Source organism: Mugil cephalus, chromosome 15 (assembly GCF_022458985.1).
Source record: "Mugil cephalus isolate CIBA_MC_2020 chromosome 15, CIBA_Mcephalus_1.1, whole genome shotgun sequence".
In the NCBI taxonomy this organism is placed as follows: domain Eukaryota; kingdom Metazoa; phylum Chordata; class Actinopteri; order Mugiliformes; family Mugilidae; genus Mugil; species Mugil cephalus.
In genome coordinates this window covers 1,840,440-1,858,401 of record NC_061784.1, presented here as the reverse complement: position 1 = coordinate 1,858,401, position 17,962 = coordinate 1,840,440, and the positions used below count along the sequence as shown (strand labels likewise).

The following is a 17,962-nucleotide window of genomic DNA, read 5'->3' as shown; positions in this document are numbered from 1 at the left end:
CTTACACTTATAGATCCCTCCTCTTATTAGTTACACTTAGGATTTAGGATGGGGAATGTGAACTGAAAGAACTTCTTCAGATTTATGTGCACTGGTTCAACTACACTTTCTTCACATTCTGTGCCATAAAGCGAAGTCTCTTTGGAATAAGTAAGGGATAATGTATACTGAGCCAGTGATTCCTGAAAAAAATAACTCCCGACAGGGGAATGGAACCCTGACGTGCAGTGGCTGTGTTCCAAGCTTGAAAGAGATGTTATTTATATAAAAATGAACCTGTCGCTTGCTAGGATGTTATGAGGTGTGTTCTGCGTATGTTCTGTGCAGGCTGGTTGCCAAGAGCAGTGGTGGTATATCAAGCAGTATAATCACTGCATCATAATCACCAAACACTTGTTATAAGAATCGAATATTCAAGAGAGCCGCCTTCTAAAAAGCAGTAACAACTTCCTTCAAAATCCAGTCAGCTGGCAGTGTAGGAAGTGTTGGATGGTGAATTATTAATCTCTGTATAAAATAATAAGTTTCATAGATATATATATATGATTCCTATGGCGTTACACACATAACATTATGACCACCTTCCTAATATTGTGTAGGTCTCCCTTGTGTCTCCAAAACAGTTGTTACTCATCAGAGAATGGACATGGGTCTTCTGAGGGTGTGATGCGGTGTCTGTTAACAGAATGTTGTTAGTGGGGGTCTTTGGGTCCTATGGGCTGAGGGGAGGAGGCATCTGTGGATCATCCAACAGATACTTTATCAGTTTGGGATCTAGTGAATTTGGAGGCCAGGTCAACACCTTGGGTTGTTCTGCATGTTGTTTTTAGTTTTTTTTTTGAGTGTGTGTGTGTGTGTGTGTGTGTGTGTGTGTCAGGCTGCATCCTGCTGGGGATGGCTGCTGCCATCAAGGAGTGCATTGAAATGGGGTGGGGGGTCTGGTCATCTCTGTGTTGGTGCTACATGTCCAAAAGTTTCCTCTCCTGTCAGTGGTTTTAATGCTGTGGTTGATCACTGTATGTGCACAGTGTATATTAGTCAGTTGTAAAACCAATGAAATCCAGTCAGGGTATGTTTTCACTATCCACATCCTGCTAAACACACAAGGACAGACAGACACAATATAGTGAGAATAACTGGTTTTCCATATCACTTCAGATATTGATTAATTTTGTCAGTGTTGTGTTCACAACATAAGTCTAATCCCTCCAAGTTTCCAAAAAAATGTTACTGTAAACGATCTTAGGCTTAGAACATTTTTTTACAGTTCTTACACCTCTGACAAAATTCACTAGACAAAAATACAGAAATCTGCATATTTTTGAATAGATGATTTTGTTAACTGCAAAAATGAGAAACAAATTTAAAATGAATGCAGTGACGTTCGTGAATTTCTGTGTGCTCCCAGACAGTTTAATGAAAAACATATTTCTAGTTTAATGTCTTTCCACTCTTCATCTGCTGAATGAGTGCATTGTTGAGTGTAACTATAAGCGAAGAGCAGAGAGGCCCTTTTATAAAAGTGAAACTAGAGGAGGGAACTCATACTTAATAAAACAAACAAAAACACAAAGTTCTAATGACAGCTTGGTTGTGGAAATAATGAGCTTTGAAAAGCTCATCTGAGCAAGATGTGTGAGAGAAGCAACACCGTGTGCAGTCTTTCAGCAGGGCTGCTTGATCAACAGGTGTCAAATTATCACTGTGGTTCCCATGACTCAGTCAGCGTACAACTGCAGATTTGGTAGACTGAGTGGGCGCTTCAGAATAATATTGCTTCCCTTCTCTCTGAACTGCCGACTTGCTCACTCTGCCTCCCCCCCGTCCCCTTAGACAGTGACTCATTGTGTTTCTTTCACACTTTGCGCCAGACAGCTCTGTCCATCTCTCACTAAAGGCATGAAACAATATTTTGAAACGGACACACTTCCCTTGTATGGCTTCATTACTCTCACAAAAAGGCCGCCGTATTTCTGTGTTAGTTTGGACCTGCCAGTTTGCAGCACCGTCCCTCCCTTAACCGTCCAAAGAGGCTGTTCCAGTCAAAAGGGTGAGAAACAAGCGTTCTACTTTGACGCTGCCAACTTAAATTGGCAGCATTAAACTTGGATTAACATTTGCACGTTGTCATTTTCCCATGCACGTCGTTAAAAGCTGATGTGGAACGTTTAGGTTTGAGGCGAATTGTGTTTTCAACAAACATGCTTCAAATGTTTTGATATCTTGATATCATTTTTGAGAGAAATCCCATCACATTTTGTGGATTCGCCTCATGGGCTAACTCAACTATGCATGCTCAGTCTTGGCTCTGGCAATTGGAACAGCTGGGGGCAGTCAGTAGGTATAAATCATGCAGTCGGTCAGCTCTCTGCGTATGTGCTCTCCAGCCTGCTGCCAATGTAGCCCAAATTCAGTGAAAAGTGAAAAAAAAAAAGTGAGACTCAGGGTCACGACTCGGCCCAGGACTGGAAGCACTTCCTGGCCAAAATTGTGATATTAACTGTAATCTGTTTTGTGGGACAGTCAAAGAACATCAACTCAGCCTTCCTGCAGAAAGCTAATGTCATGGAGGATTGTCCCAGATTTTGCTTTTCTTGTAGCATTGTAAGTAATCTTGCAAATGAAAGCAGCCAAGTTGAAATCATGTGGACAAATTAAATAAGACATTTCCTAATCTGCTGCAGCAAGTTCCTCACAGATGCATGCAGTGTTTGCGAGGAAGTGAAGCATTGCAAATCAATCAGGCAGTCTTTTGATTCAAAGGGAGCCAAATTGTGTTAAGTTAATTAAGTCTGATAGATGTGTTTGCTTTCATAGCTGATTAAGGTGCTCAGCAGAACCCCTGAGTTTATACTTCATCAAAATACTTCCGAAATCTATCAAGGGCTCTGTTTTTTACACCCTTACCCTCTCATTAATTAAGTTGGCCCTGATCATTTTATCTGAAGATTGGAGTCTGGCCAAGAAAACGTGGACAATACCAGGATATACAGAATGTCATGAACGCTTCAGCCCCTCACATGTCACAGCTGAGCTTAAAGATCAATATTTTAATCAGAAAAGGTGAGGTCTACTTTTTAACAACAATGACAAGAGCTGCGACAACTTTATGATCTACATCTAATAATGGCCTCCTCTTTGTTAGCTCGCTTATCTGAAGCCATTCCAGTATTACATGATAAGTGTGTTACAGTTCAACTGTCGATCAAAAGAAATAATGAATAGATCCAGTCTGCAGTGAACTCATTTGGCACTTGAGTAATGAGGAGTGTTGATGAGGTATTCAGGGCCCGTGGTTCCCGAGCCAACTCTGGTGTCTGAGTCTCTGCGGGGTTATTCTCAAAGCTTAACTGCTGGCCCTCAATTTGAGAGTCAAACAAATCTTACCCAAACATTTCTCTGCTTGATTGCTGTGATGACTGCTCCAGATGTGAAACCGCACTGTGTTAAAATATACTAGGGAGAGAAAAAAAAAAAGCCTTATATATGTATAAACATAGATCGTTCTTGCCTAAGACAAGAACCATCAGTGCCTTTCCTCGCCATGTCTTTTGTTATTTTCTTTTCTTTTCTTTTCTTTTCTTTTCTTTTTTTTTCCACTTTTGGACAGAGTCTCCTGCTCCCCTGCCAGATTTTGTTATATCACCAAGAGCAAGGATGAAATGTGTTTTCACTTTAATAACTCACCTCATCAGTTTTTTTTTTAGTTTTTTACTTATTTTATTGTTAGAGTGAAAGAGGTTAAAGAGGAAAATCATGGTTGAGGCTTTTTGTCTGTTTGTTTATTCTGTGTTAGTGTGAGTTGTGAGGATGAGTCCAATAAAAATAACAAAAGGGACGTGATTTTCTATTGGCTCAGCTCTACAGTGTAAATATTGGGCTCGTTACAGTGAAACTGGAATAATGGTTTCATATCTGCAGGATGTAAATTGCAGACATATGTGGACTGTGTTATTATCTTGCAGCCTTGAAGTGATTTGTCACATTTGTAGACCATTTTCACTCCTTTAGCAGGCATGACGCCGCGAGTGTAAATCTCCAACATAATCAGGCTAGACAGCAGCGTTTGTTCCACACTCTAAAACACATTAAAGGAACATTCACACACTTTACACTTCGACTTCATCAACTTTCTCACAAGTTGTGAGTGCTTTTTTTCACAGGCGTGTCGTCTCAGCATGTGCTTAGAGAGCACAGATTTATAACAAAACATCTGTGTGTGTGGAGTTACAAAAACTTACCAGTTGCATTGTGATACATTTGTATTTATTTATTTTTACTCACAAATGATAGTTTCAATAAAAAACTCTTTTCAGTGTTGGCTCTGTTTTGTACTGTGGCCTGTTGGACATCTTTTTGACTTCTAACTCACCACAAATGACCAGTATTCAAACGCTGCTTGAGTAGAGACGGATTGGATTGATGGCCGAAATGGAGAAGGAGCCACAGAAGTTTGGAATTTCAGCATGCATCGTTGCATCCCACCAGGAAAGGGGCAAATATTTGTGTGTCCATCCAGCCACCCACGACTACTGCAGAACCGGTTGACTCGAGAATGAATGTACCCTTTACCACCGAAGACAAAAGCCAGATGTTAGAGTTTTTGTTTTCAAGAGTAAAAAGAGACTATTGCACATGAAAATAAGGTAAATCCTCTGTTTCTTTGATGTTTACCACTGTGTTTTTACTCTATTTTCTGCTCTAATCTACCTTTTTACTGACTGTGCTGATGCACTCAAAATAAACTAATAGGATACTGATCAGACTCGAAAATGGAAATCTAGATTAGATAGTTGTTTTTCCCCCAGATCACTGTCAACAAAAAAGTTGTAACTATATATATGTGTGTGTATATATATGTGTGTGTATCAAGATTATTAATTATTTAAACAAAAGATTGATTTCGTCAGTGCATATGAAATGTGAAAGTGTTCCAAACAGAGACAAAGAAAAGTTTACTAAATGCGTTCACTGCCTTCACCATCCCATGAGCAATATTTCATCAGAAAAGGTTTTGGAACAGTTTTGTGAGTTTGCCTCAGTAAATGCTAACAGAGAGCCTGGAATATGACCAGTGTTTAGTGTGACTGATCATTGTCCATGGTGCAAAATTAACATGTTTAACAACTTCTTGCATAATCAAGAAAGTAACACGTCAAGGAATTCCAACATGAAAACGCTGCACTTATGCAACCGTGGATGTTTGAAGCACTAACCAGAATTACTTCATAACACCATTCTGGTCAGAAGATAAAGAGGTAACGCCAGGACTCACTGGCCAAAGAACAAACCTCATTGAGTTACTGAAAGCAACAACAAATCCTCCACTTGAGCTGCATTTGATCGATGCCTGGATTGAACAGTAAATGTGTTACAGCAAAAGCAATATAAATATAAACTTGATACATCTAGGATTTCTGTTTAGCAGCAGTGGGATTCAGTACTGTTGGATGTGGTTGTAACACAGACGAGCTCTGCTGAGGGGAGCTGGACTCCAGTGGACTGGAAAATAGTATTTTTGTAGGAAAGTGTCTCTGCCATTTGGCACAGTTTCGTCTTCGCCATCAGATATATGGATAAAGATAAAAAGACCTCAACCAGACTGAGGGCCAGATGTATAACTGAAAGCATGGATTAAAAAATGACAAATGAAACCATATAATTTATAATAGTTTACGGTCTTGAAACGCAACTCAACATTGTTCACAATTATCCCACTACATTATATGTAAATTTCAAATTTCAATGACAATAAATTAGCTATATATATATATATATATATATATATATATATATATACACACACGTATATATACTGCAAAATGATATAAGACATGTACAAGAAACAGTAACTGAGAAGTGTCTGCTTGTTACATACTGCTCGTTGTTTTCTGTATGCAGCAAATAAATGCTTTAGTGTTCAATACATACATATGCAGTGAAATAAAGTGTAAGAAACCTTGGATAAAACATTCAATATTCAGAGGGCCAACTGATTTATTCCACTGAACGTACATTCCACATCTGCAAGCTGCTGCGTAGATGAATAATGGAAATCATATGACAGACAGGAGCATGAAATTAGACAGGGACCAAACAACGAATGTAAAACGTCTCTGTGTGAAATTTTAAAATACCTTTTATTCTATGTTTTCTGAGCATCATCTTTTGTATAAATAAGACTTAACTAAAATTAACTTCTAGTTTTAGTAATGGACCATAAATCATTCTTAGCTGCAAAGTTCTGTTCAAACTTGGACAACTTGAGTCTGATACTGATACTTAACATTCCACATGACTTAAGGATATTGCTCAGCAAAACGTATACAGTGTCCATCCAGAATAAGCTTATTGCAGTACCCAAAAGACGCACAATATTTTTCAAATACCTGCAAGTTCTAAAGCAACATGTTCAGCTTCCAATTTTTTTGTCCTGCAGCAGTGAAGTAAAATCCTTCCGATGCTAGAAATGATCTTGTGCTTCGTCAAGAGGCCGAGTGTGCGATTCTTCATAAAGAAAATCAGTATAAAGCAGTATTGTTTCAAGCACACTTCAGCCAGATGGAGGTTTACTAGATAAACTTTTTGGACTGGAGAAAAAAAACAACATCTGTTTGGAGCTTGTGAATTGAATTGCAGGAAGCAGGTTTCTTATTCGAAGGGAAATGTATGTTTTTGTCATTAAATAGGTTACACAAGGATTTGCAAGATTCAGTTCATTATTGACTTCATTTATTAATTTATTATTCGTGAATGCACTCATTTATTTGTTTATTTTTTAACATGAGGTTTCACTCACATCACCAACAAGTTGAAAAGAAACCACAGCTTAGTGGAGCATCTGCACATGTGAAGACTGGGAAGCGTTAGGGTCGGTACTTCTGTCAGACTCAATACTGGCTTCTTGCTCCATTGTTTGCTTATGAAGCATCTTGTACTTGGCCCTCATATCCTTCAGCAGTAACAGAGCTTCCTTATACTCGTCCTTTTTCATGGGCGTGCTGTGTATGGCACTGCCTGCACAGAGGAAAGTAAAGTAAGGTGAAAAGCAAAGACAAATAAGTCAGCTGAAATTGATCATATAACACATGCATACCTAAAGCCACTACTTTTATTGTTGTACTCTCTTTCATTTCCTTAATCATTTCATCCACTCGTTCAGCCAGCTGCTTTATTGGTTTCAGAGGTGGCAGTTCCTTAATCTGCGCCCAGAAAAAATATGAAGATGATGACGTTGTGACTTTTATTGTGATTTGACAGAAATGATGTGAATACAAATCAGTTTTGTGTATCAAACCTTTTTCTCTTTTTCACTGTATGGGGTCTGGATGCTGTCAAGCTTTGGTTTTGAATCTCTGTAAACATTAAGATTCCTCAGTGTGTGTTCCAGCATCCGAACAGCTGTTTGAATTCCTGTTGAAACAGGAAGAAAGCATTAGTATTCTCTATGGGGACACTGTATAGCTAAAACCTTTTAGGATTTGAGAATAATGTACAAAAGAAAATAAATAGCTGCCAGTGAAAAATTCCACAATCCTCACTAATGGGCTTCAACACATCAGGATTTGGTTTTGCATCCATCAACATTGTGCTGCTTGTGAATTGTTCAGGGCTGTTTCTCTCCTCGTTCTCAATGGTTTCCTTCTTTTCAGGTGGATCAAATTCAGGTATGTCTGCTGTCTATGTAGGAAAATAATGTTCACTACATAAATTAACACGTCCCAACAGAGAAGAACTTTAAATCCTTGAAAACTAAACAGGTACATACCTGAGTAATAAAGATGTTTTCTGTATATTTATCTCTGCTGCTCTTGCCCTCAGACCCTGTTGCAGTCTTAACAGCCTGCTCACTTTTATGCTGTTTTTTTGCAGGACAAGTTTCAGTTGTGATCAGGGTTTTCTTTGACAGCTTCTGGAGTTGTCCTTCCAACTACGATACAAAAATGTTGCAAAAAATAAAAACATGGATTTAAATAAAGCTTTCCCAGCAGGCACAGAATCAATTTTATTTTTGCTTTTATGTTGTTTATAAATTTACCTGGAACTTTTAGTGGCAAGCTCTTCTGTCATAGAATTGAGGCCACTGACATATGAAAGAGCAATAGCACGTTGTACACCTCATTTCTGGTCAAGGCTATACAACCTGTTTGACACCAGTCAAGTAGTTGGTGTTGATGCAGAAGATTACACCAACAATAATGTCCCAGGCAAAACCTGGAGGATGATTTTGTACTTTGTACACAATCTAACAGCGCCATTATTACTGGTAGAGGGTAGAGCATTGTAAGAGACCACACCACAGTAATGGTGACTGGTTTACTTCCAGTGCTTCCCCAGATTCATTTATAAATCTAGTATTGATCACACTTAAATTAAGCAAAAGGGATAAATGAGAAATACTTTATACTATACCATCACTAAGCACTGTACTTTTGTAATCCATATGACTTTACCTATTACTTTCGGTTACTGCAGTGGAAAAGTGGCTATAGCTTACATGTTTCTACTTTTGTCTTTTAAGTCATTTGAAAGGTAAGTAAAAAGGGAGGGGACGACTTGCAGTAAAGAGCACAAGGACTGGAAACAAACCTCACTGAAGGAAGGACTATGGTATTAGCAGTATTTGGTCAGACACTAACAACGATGCAGAACACATCCAACCTTCCATTCTGGATCAGTGGACACCTTCAGAGGGAGCTTCACAACTTTTTGTCCCTTCTTACGCTTTATCGTTATTCCCAGTTTCTCCTGGAGGAAGTAGGTCAGTAAAGAAGAGGCTCCTGTGTTGAAAAACAAAACACACACTCACGCACTGAAGTAATAAAGCTTTCAGCTGCAAGAATATAACTGCATCAAACTCATATAATGTTGACACCCTGTGGTGTTCAACTATGCAGACAAATGCAGACAAAAAAAAAAAAGAAAAACAAAACAAAACATGAATTTCTGGAATTCTGAACCAATCTTTAAAATCTGTCACTTATAGAAGATTACCTCTCCTCTGTGTGCTCAGAGGGTTGGAGTGAATGTCCACCTCAAGAAGCATTGGTAACAGAGCGACCGCCATCAGTGCTTCTTCATTTGCAATCTGATGACAAAGATATGTTAGCTCCGTTTTTCCAAAAGTAGTGACGGTTGATGTATTTACATAAATTAGTAGGAAACCTTGTTGTTTGCTAGATTGAGGAACTGAAGCTCTGGCAGTGGAACATTGACTCCTTTGAAGTACTCCTCCCAGTCGTCTCCCTGAAAGGTTCACAGTGAAAACAAGACAGCTTTAATGCAAATATCACAAATGTGCGAGAATGATACAGAAAGCATTTAAAGCACAAACTGGAGAGCTAATCACCTGAAAGATTCTCCTCAAAATTTCATCTGTGTTCGGATTTGAGTCAATATGGGCTGCATTGGAGAAACTAAATCAGTTTTCCGTGTTGAACTATTTCTAACATATGGGGCAATTGTGCAGATATCAGTTTTGCATTTACCACATTCCTCTCCTTCTTCTCTCCCTTCAGTAGGTATCTGCACAGGTTTCGAAGAGCCCATCAGAAACAAAGATGGAACTTCAGAGATGTAGTTTCCTTCTAAGTTTAAATGCTTTAGTCTGTAATTTCCAATAATAAAGACTTAATCAGCGTCCCATGTTCTAAGTCTGCTTTAAGTATTGAAAAACACTAATGCTGAAAACTTGTAATCACATCTTCACCTCTTAAGATCTTTAAGACTGTTGAAGACTTCATTGGACAGTCTGTTATCATCAAGCAGCAGGACTTCTAGAGCTTTAAACTGAGGGTCTTCCACTTTGGCCTGCCTGTATAAAAAACAAAACAAAACAAAAAACTGTACAATTCACTAACATCACTAATATAGATCGTCAACACAATTGTGTTTTTACTGTAATATTTATTTAATGTATGTGTTCCATGCCCCATTATCCTACCTGACAGGAGCAGGTGTTTTAAATGTAATATCTTGTACTTCACCACAATGAGGACTATGAATCTGGAGCGTTTGTGCGCCCCCTCTTGGTCAGTTTGAAAACGTTTGTGGCCTTTCTCAGGAAAAAGTTTAAACCCTGGACTGTTTGTAAAGAACAAGTTCTTATGTTACTAAGTAACAGCTTCATGTAAATTGATAAGGATGACGGAAATATGATGAATTAGCTTGAGTAAATAAGATATACATCGTTTTAACTTTTATTTTTCATTATGTTGCAGCCAAGAAGTATCAACAATAGAGGAGCAAGTACAAACTGAAAAACTGAAGGGGATTACTTTTAGAATTGTACCATAAACTTTACCAAAGTGGAAGAAAATAAAAGATTACAACTATTTCAATTGTAGAGCAATTTATGATTGATTTATAAATTTATTAATACGACAAATTATTGGATTGAGGGCAAAGTATTTAACAGTAAAGGAAAGCAACAGCTTACAGCCGAGTGGTATCGTGCCTTGGGGAACACAGATCAGGAGGAAGATGATGAAGCTGATTTCCAGTCAGGTGAAGGACTTTAAGACGTGGAAGCTGACCGACGGAAACGATGGCATCAGCTGATAAACGGTTGTAGGACAAATCCAAAATCTGTGAGGGTTTAAAAACATTGGGAGAGCTTCAAGTTAAATTCTCTATCCGAACTGTCCTGTTATTAAGAACACCCCCTCTCTCTTTTAAAACATTTAGTAAGTCAGCCAGGTTACCTCAAGATAAGGGAAGTCAACGGCATCAAATGTCATATTGCAAATTCCATTTAAAGACAGGTTGAGTTCTCTCAAAGACGTAAAACTGCTGAAAGATCCTGTAGAAAAAACAATACACAATTTGACTTTTTGCAAGAGACGCACTACCAAGTATGGGAAAATGTGTATGATATAATAATCACCTAAAGAAAGGTAGTTAATGGAAGCATCGATGTAAGCGACATTATCAAACTTTTTCAAGTCCTCTGGTTTGACCTGTGCACAGAGGAAAGAGGTTCACCTGTTTTTACCCTCAGACTAAATGATCTGGACTAAAAGGTGAAAAGTGGCTCTTACAGAGTTCAGCTTCTGCTCACTGATGTTCACAGAGCAGAGCTCAGACGGCTTGTCAACACAATGTAACTGGAGCTGCAAGTAAAAAAAAAAAGTAAAGTTAGTAACTGAATTTGCAGTATTTTGTCACAGAGTGAGTTCTCATTCATGTAGATTTCTTACCAGGAGCCGTCCATCTAATGTAACACCTTGAAGAGAATGAGCCTCTCTGCTCTCACATTTCTTGTAAGTCTCTTTAATTCTTCTGTTCACAGTCCTGCATGTCTTCCGCTCTGTCTCTCTGTAGGCCACAGACCAATGACCAGCTCCTAATTTGAAAGGCAAATTAATTGCAAGAAAACAACAACAATACGTTACTAGATGCTGTTTGCAGTGGCACAAAAACTTATGTTTGCATCCAACAATGATTATCAAAATATACACTGCTTACTATACACTACTCAAAAAACTAAATAAAGGAACGCTTTCATAACAGATCAGATCTCAAATTGAAATAAATAATGCTGGACTTTTTTACTGATATGGGGAGGGTAATGTGTTAGGAATCACTTTGTTTAATGGAAATGAAAATAATCAACATACACAGCTAAGTTCAAAGACACCTTAAAATCAAAGTGAGAACAATGACGTAGCAGGTGAGTCCATTTCACTGAAACTCAAAATGGTATTCAGCAGTTTGTATCCCACATGCTTGTATGCATGTCTGACATGATGTCCCGGGCTTTCTCCTTCCAGATCTGGACCAGGGCATCACTGAGCTTCTGGACAGTCTGACATTCAAGCTGGCTGCATACTCTTGTCACATGAGGCTGGACACTGTCACGTACCAGGACCCACTGCACCAGAGTAGGATCTGCAATGAGGCAAAGGATTTCATGCCAATGCCTGCTGATAGTCAGGGTGCTGTTATCTAGCCTGTAGAGTCCTGTGCATCTCTCCATGGATATGCCTCCCAAAACCATCACTGACCCACCACCAAACCAGTGACGCTGAACCATGTCCAGTGCAGTGGGCACAGGGCCCACTAGAGGACGCCGGACCCTCAAGCCCCCCTCATGAAGTCTGTTGCTGATTTTATGGACAGACATTCACGCCAGTAACCTGCTGGAAGTCATTTTGTAGCGCTCTGACAGTGCTCATCCTGCTCCTCCTTGAACAAAGCAGCTGATAACGGCCCTGCTGATGGGTTGAGGAACTTCAGTAGTCTGGTCCCGGTCTCCTTGAGTAACTGACACTAGCCAGTGGTCTAATTGTTACACCTCTAGTTCACCTTTTGTTAAATCCATTAAACCAAAGCAGCTGAAACTGATTAACAACCTCCTCTACTATCTACTTAATTGATCAGATCAATATCCCAGGAGTCCGAAGTAATTGACTTGATGCTATTAAAGGATTATCTTATTTTATGTTATTCAGATTATTTATTTATTGATTTCTAGACTTGGCTTCATTTGAAATGAGCACACTTGCTGCTACAGTTTACTTGAATCCCTCCACTCATGTACTTGAGTGCTGAAATGCATACACACTTTCAATTTTCTTTCATTTATTTTGTGCCAACCACAATACAAAATGTCTCAAGCTGCTTCGTGGTGACACGGTTCTTCAGCAGTCTTTGCCACTGTCCTGTAAAGCTTTGACAGGTGAAGAACTCCTGCAATAGTTGTATGTAGAGTATTTTCATCTCAGCTGCTGAAGCTTTTAACTAACTTAGATGAACTGAACTTCAATGTGTGTTCAGTGACTTGGACATATTTACTTTATTCTTTATACTCATACTTTCTGTTCCCCGACTTATTTTTCTTTGAGTAAACTTTACTTGAATTAACGTTATTTTTTAAGTGACATTTCTTTTTGGATGTCTGTTCAGTTTGACATTAAAGAGTTTTTTTATATACATATTATTTGTGTGTGTGTGTGTGTGTGTGTGTGTGTGTGTGTGTGTGTGTGTGTACTTGTGGTAATGTTATCCATTTCAAAGTCAATTTTATTTGACTCTACTAATCTATTTGATTCTGATAACTTACCGTCTTCACGTCGGTGCTGTAGTGTACCTCCTGGAAAACACTGAGTAGGAAAACTCTGTCCATCATCAAACTTATAGGAAGCTGAATTCATCCTGTTTGTAATCCATTCAGTCCATCCAATAATGCGAAATGTGGTAAGAAGAAACGCACTTAGAAGTTAAAAGTTGTTATAAACGTTCCTTTACACAAACTGAACTGACACAGCCGCTTACTTTACATATAATGCTGAGCTGCAGTGTATTTCTCTGTATCCTAGCAACAGTGTAAAACGAGCGCTGCTCTTCCGTCCAGCGGGGGGCGGTAACGAGTTTTATGGGCACACTGAAGGCGGAAGAGAGCGGGTAACCCGGCTGGTCAAAGATACATTTGAATGACGAGATAGTACACAGCCGAAACAACGTAAAGTATTAAGAAAATATTTGACATGTGTGATTGGAGTTAAACGGTGCATTATGTTACACGGAATTTGGCTAATAATTTCTAACAAAGTCACGCCTGGCTCTTCTTCCTTTAAACGGTTTAGGTCGCTAGCTTCTTGTCCACAGTGCGCACTCGTGAGCCATCACTGCGGTAGGGTTTGTTTTTGAGACTCTTAGTGGCAGCCTGTCATATAAGCATTGTGTTGTCGCAATAAAATGGGAAAATATGTAACTAACGGGGGCATTTTGTGCTCCACCTGATAAAGCTATTTAAACGCCATGCGTGAGTAAGTTATAGCCAAAAAGCGAACACGGAAGTAAATACAATTGCGTCTCTCGCTCTAGCTCCGTCTTCGTTTCTTTTTTTTTATGATGAACCCTAGTATCAGCGTCGTGAAATCCGAGGTCTCAGGTTTAGCCTTCAATCAGACAATGTAATGCCGTGCAGACAGGGATTAAGAGTGATACATGCAATGAGTGACGAGTGAAGGTAAGAGCTGTGTCAAACATACGTTGTTTGTAACAATGCATTCGTCTGTGTCTACGAGGAGCTGCTGGAGTGTGAAGTTATTAACTGTATGTGTGTTTTCAAATGTTATAACAACAATATGATATAAGCTTAAGCTACATATGGAATATTTTCTACACACAGGAACTCTGATCCACCATGGGGAACAAGGCGTCAAAGAGTGGCAGCGGAGAAGAACCAGTCAAAACAACTTTATTTGAAAGGGAGTTAAGCGGAATAACATACAGAATTCCTGCTCTGATCTACCTGAGGCAGAGTCACACCTTCCTTGCCTTTGCAGAGAAAAGATCCTCGTTCCGTGACCATGATGCCAAAATTCTCGTTATGAGAAGAGGAACGCTAAAAGACGACGGATCTGTTCAGGTTATTACTCCCACTCACTAATCAGAAGTTCAGCTGTTGATTTAATACTGGTTAGTGTCAACATAATCTGTCCTCATCTTTTTCAATGTGTTGTTTTTCCAGTGGTCATCCAGTCAGGATCTCTCAACAGCATGTCTGGCAGGCTATCGCACAATGAATCCTTGCCCAGTGTATGAAAAAAACAACAAAACACTGTTTTTGTTTTTCATCTGCATCTGGGGAACCACTACAGAGAATAATCAGATCCTCACAGGTAAGAATAAGACACGTCTTTGCTGTGTTAGCAGCAACGATGATGGGCAAACTTGGAGTCAAGCCACAGACTTAACAGAGAGCGTGATTGGTGACACTTACCACAAGTGGGCCACATTCGCTGTGGGTCCAGGCCACGGTGTTCAGCTAGAAAACGGCAGACTGATCATCCCTGCGTACGCCTATTACATCCCTTACAGATGCTGCTCCTTCCCCATTCCTTTTACTGTCCATCCACACGCTCTGTCAGTGTATAGTGATGACTTTGGACAGACATGGCATGTAGGGAAGATGCTTCAAAAGAAATCATGTGAATGTGAAATGGCAGAGATCATAGACCACGAGGGTAGGAGTCATCTTTACTGCAATGCTCGCAACTCTGGGGGCCACAGATGTGAGGCCCTGAGTGAAAACAGTGGCGTCTACTTTGACAAACCACACATTGCTAGGGAGCTGGTTGAACAATGCTACGGCTGTCAAGGCAGCGTCATTGGCTTTCCTGCCCCTGAATTTGTCCCAAATGATGATGCCGAGAGCAAAGCTTGTGGCACATCTCTCCTGTCTCCAGACACACAAACCTGGCTCCTCTTCATGCATCCAACTAACAAGTCCAGCAGGAAGGACATGGGCGTGTACTTGAACCGATCTCCGCTTCACTCATCAGGATGGGACAGGCCCAAGATCATCCACAGAGGACCCAGCGGCTACTCTGACCTGGCCTACAACGGGGACAGGGATCAGTTTTCGTGCCTGATGGAGTGCGGGAAAGAGAGTGAACTTGAACAGATTGCATTCATGTCCTTCTCCCTCAATGATGTCATGCAGACGGGCAGTAAGAAAGACAAGAAAATGCGCTGAGTCGTGTTATATTTCTGTATTAACAAAGCTATACACATTCTCCCGCAACCTAAAAAAAAAGATCCAAGCAAAAGCCACTAAATATGCTGTGCAGTAACATCTGTCTGTGTCTGCTGTTGTTCTACATTCTGGGGATGATAATGCATGCATGAGTCGTGTGTGATTTGTTGTCTCCTTGTTTACATGAGGAAGTGATTCAGCTCTTAATATTATTAATATGCAACAAGCTACTCGGAAAGAGACTGTTTTTAATAGGTTGGGTGGTTGGTGTTTAAGCATGCCGTGCTGGACTGTCATTTTTAAAAACAGGCTTTGTGTGTAGCATGTTTTCAAAGTACTTCACGGCCATTTCTACATCTTATTAAACTCTGTACGCCCTGAGCAGTGGAGAGAATTTTCCTACCTCTTTTTATTTTCATACAAAGATCATAGCAGGCCTTGTAAAGTAGACTCCTCCATGCTCAGCCTCTCCTTAACATCTAGTGTACTATGATTCACATATGCCTTCTATGCCTCTGTTTAAAGTGCACAGCCTTTTCTGTAGGTCAGCGGGTGCCATGAAGTTGGCAACAAAACCAGAGAGGAAATGTTTACTTTTTAAATCCAGCTAAGCAGCAAAGAGACCCGCCGAACTGAACCTGTGTGTTTTAATAAAAGCTGACGGTTTAATTGAGAGAAATACTTACTACAAGCTAACTTCTACTACTGTACTGTACAGAAATGTTTCTTTATAACATTGATTTTCAAAAGCAATATATCACTACTGTTATGTTTTATTTTCAGCACATTTAACATCATATTTGTGAAAAGATTTTTTCCCTCAAACATTATCAGTCAAGCTCACTGGGACCAGGTGTGACTGGCTTTGCTGTTGGTTAGCAAATGAAAGCATAAAAGATAAGAAAATACTTTGTTAACCCTCTGGGACTTTGCACAAAGAATAAAATATTGTACTTCTGAGTGACTTTACACATCCCTGTCCGCCCGTTGATGTAAGGCAAAAGCCCTCAAGGTGTTTTTTTGCATTAGTATAACTGTTGTGGAAAGTGACGAGACATGCATGAAACATGTATTTTAGTAGAAAATAAAAGCAACCTGTAATCACCTGACTCAACTTCCGTTCATTTTTTGGTGTCGTCGGTGTAGTAAAACAAGGGGTAAAAGACAGTGGAGATTGGATGTGGGTTTAAGAACAGCTTTAAAAGCAGCTGACAGAGATTGAGGGCTTTGAAATGTTGAAATGATATCGAGGACTTTTGTTGTAGAGCGGCCTGTGGGGAGTTCAGGGTGATTCAGCAGATGTGCAGGCTGTGAGGACAAATTAAGGACGAGCAGAAGGATCGTTAGTTTCTGTGAGTGTTGTGCATCGTTTTCCAAACACACAAAAAATAAAAAATATGAACAAAAATGGACAAAAATATTTCAAAAGATCATTTATGGCACTTAAAAGTTTATGGCAATCACAGCCAACAAGAATGTATGTTGGCCTGTCTCCATATTCCTGTCTTCATGCAGCTCTTGTTTTAAACATTCATCTTTAATTATTAAAAAATAATTGAATTTTTAAGTATTATTCTTTTAAGGTACTGGTAACAAATCTTTGTCAAACAGGAGTAAACAGTGCATTCCTGGGAACTACTTTCCGCTGGTTATTAATATGGTTCTCTGGGAGTTTTTACACTAGCAGAAATACTGTTAATAGTGTATGTTGTTGTTTATAAATGTACATGTGAACAGGGCAATGGGGTGTTTAATTAATAGGTCAACAACAGAGACCTGTATCATACTGCAATAAGCTAGGAGCTGCTTTTAAGCAGTGGCCCAGGGATCTGAGATTCAACTTTATTAATGAAAATGTATTATTAACTCCATTATTACAGTTGTAATGGCATTTCAGTAGTCGTCTGTGGCCTCAGGTACATACCAGCAGCTACAGGCTACTTGGGATTCACTAATATAATCATTTAAGTGGTAGAGAAACACCCAGCAAGGTATAAAGTGTGCTTTATTAGATGTGGTGGCTTGCAGATCTCAAATGTGCTTATAAGCCGACCGGCCTCCTCTCTGCTTTCTGTTTTTTATCGCCTTATTGCTCCTTCACACAAAGAGTGAATCATGGAGCGAAACCTGTTTTTCTCCGACAGTGTTGGCGATGAGGCAATCGAGATTTTCCAGCACATATGTTTCATCTGTCAGTCTGATGACTCCTGGGATTCCACTAAGAGAAGGGCTATTGGTGTTGGCGTCACAGATGTTTTCTGTTTGTGGGAGGCATGTGTGCTGCTGTCCCAGCAGGCTAAGCTCGCTCAGCAGCGCAGACGGGGCAGGACACACGGATATGCTGTTGTTCTTTTACCATCCATTTGAATGACCTCAGGTCTGACAAATGAAGCCTGACATTTATAAGTCAGGAATGACTCTTTGTCTGTGGGGTTTCTTAAGCAAAAAGTGCATGGTTTGAGCCTTTCAAATTCACCT

General features: G+C 39.6%; 2 protein-coding genes across 3 annotated transcripts; one reads left to right on the top strand and one right to left on the bottom strand.

Moving 5' to 3' along the window:
• Positions 1-5,985: 5,985 nt before the first annotated feature.
• On the bottom strand, positions 5,986-13,279 carry xrra1 (X-ray radiation resistance associated 1). The gene is made up of 17 exons (XM_047607308.1): positions 13,064-13,279; positions 11,199-11,344; positions 11,040-11,111; positions 10,886-10,958; positions 10,704-10,801; positions 10,439-10,587; positions 9,710-9,814; positions 9,489-9,607; positions 9,350-9,402; positions 9,166-9,246; positions 8,995-9,088; positions 8,662-8,780; positions 7,769-7,930; positions 7,542-7,680; positions 7,298-7,413; positions 7,097-7,202; positions 5,986-7,017 (listed from the first exon to the last, which is right to left on the bottom strand). Exons 1-17 carry the CDS (start codon positions 13,152-13,154, stop codon positions 6,830-6,832), a joined length of 1,911 nt encoding a protein of 636 aa, XP_047463264.1. The 5' UTR covers positions 13,155-13,279; the 3' UTR covers positions 5,986-6,829.
• A 111-nt stretch (positions 13,280-13,390) lies between these two features.
• On the top strand, positions 13,391-16,593 carry neu3.1 (sialidase 3 (membrane sialidase), tandem duplicate 1). 2 transcript variants are annotated; one of them, XM_047606660.1, is made up of 3 exons: positions 13,391-13,462; positions 14,135-14,374; positions 14,477-16,593. In XM_047606660.1, exons 2-3 carry the CDS (start codon positions 14,150-14,152, stop codon positions 15,482-15,484), a joined length of 1,233 nt encoding a protein of 410 aa, XP_047462616.1. In that variant the 5' UTR covers positions 13,391-13,462; positions 14,135-14,149; the 3' UTR covers positions 15,485-16,593. The 2 variants fall into 2 exon arrangements, with proteins under 2 accessions (XP_047462616.1, XP_047462615.1); XM_047606659.1 differs by lacking the exon at positions 13,391-13,462 and adding an exon at positions 13,469-13,972.
• The last annotated feature ends 1,369 nt before the right edge of the window (positions 16,594-17,962 follow it).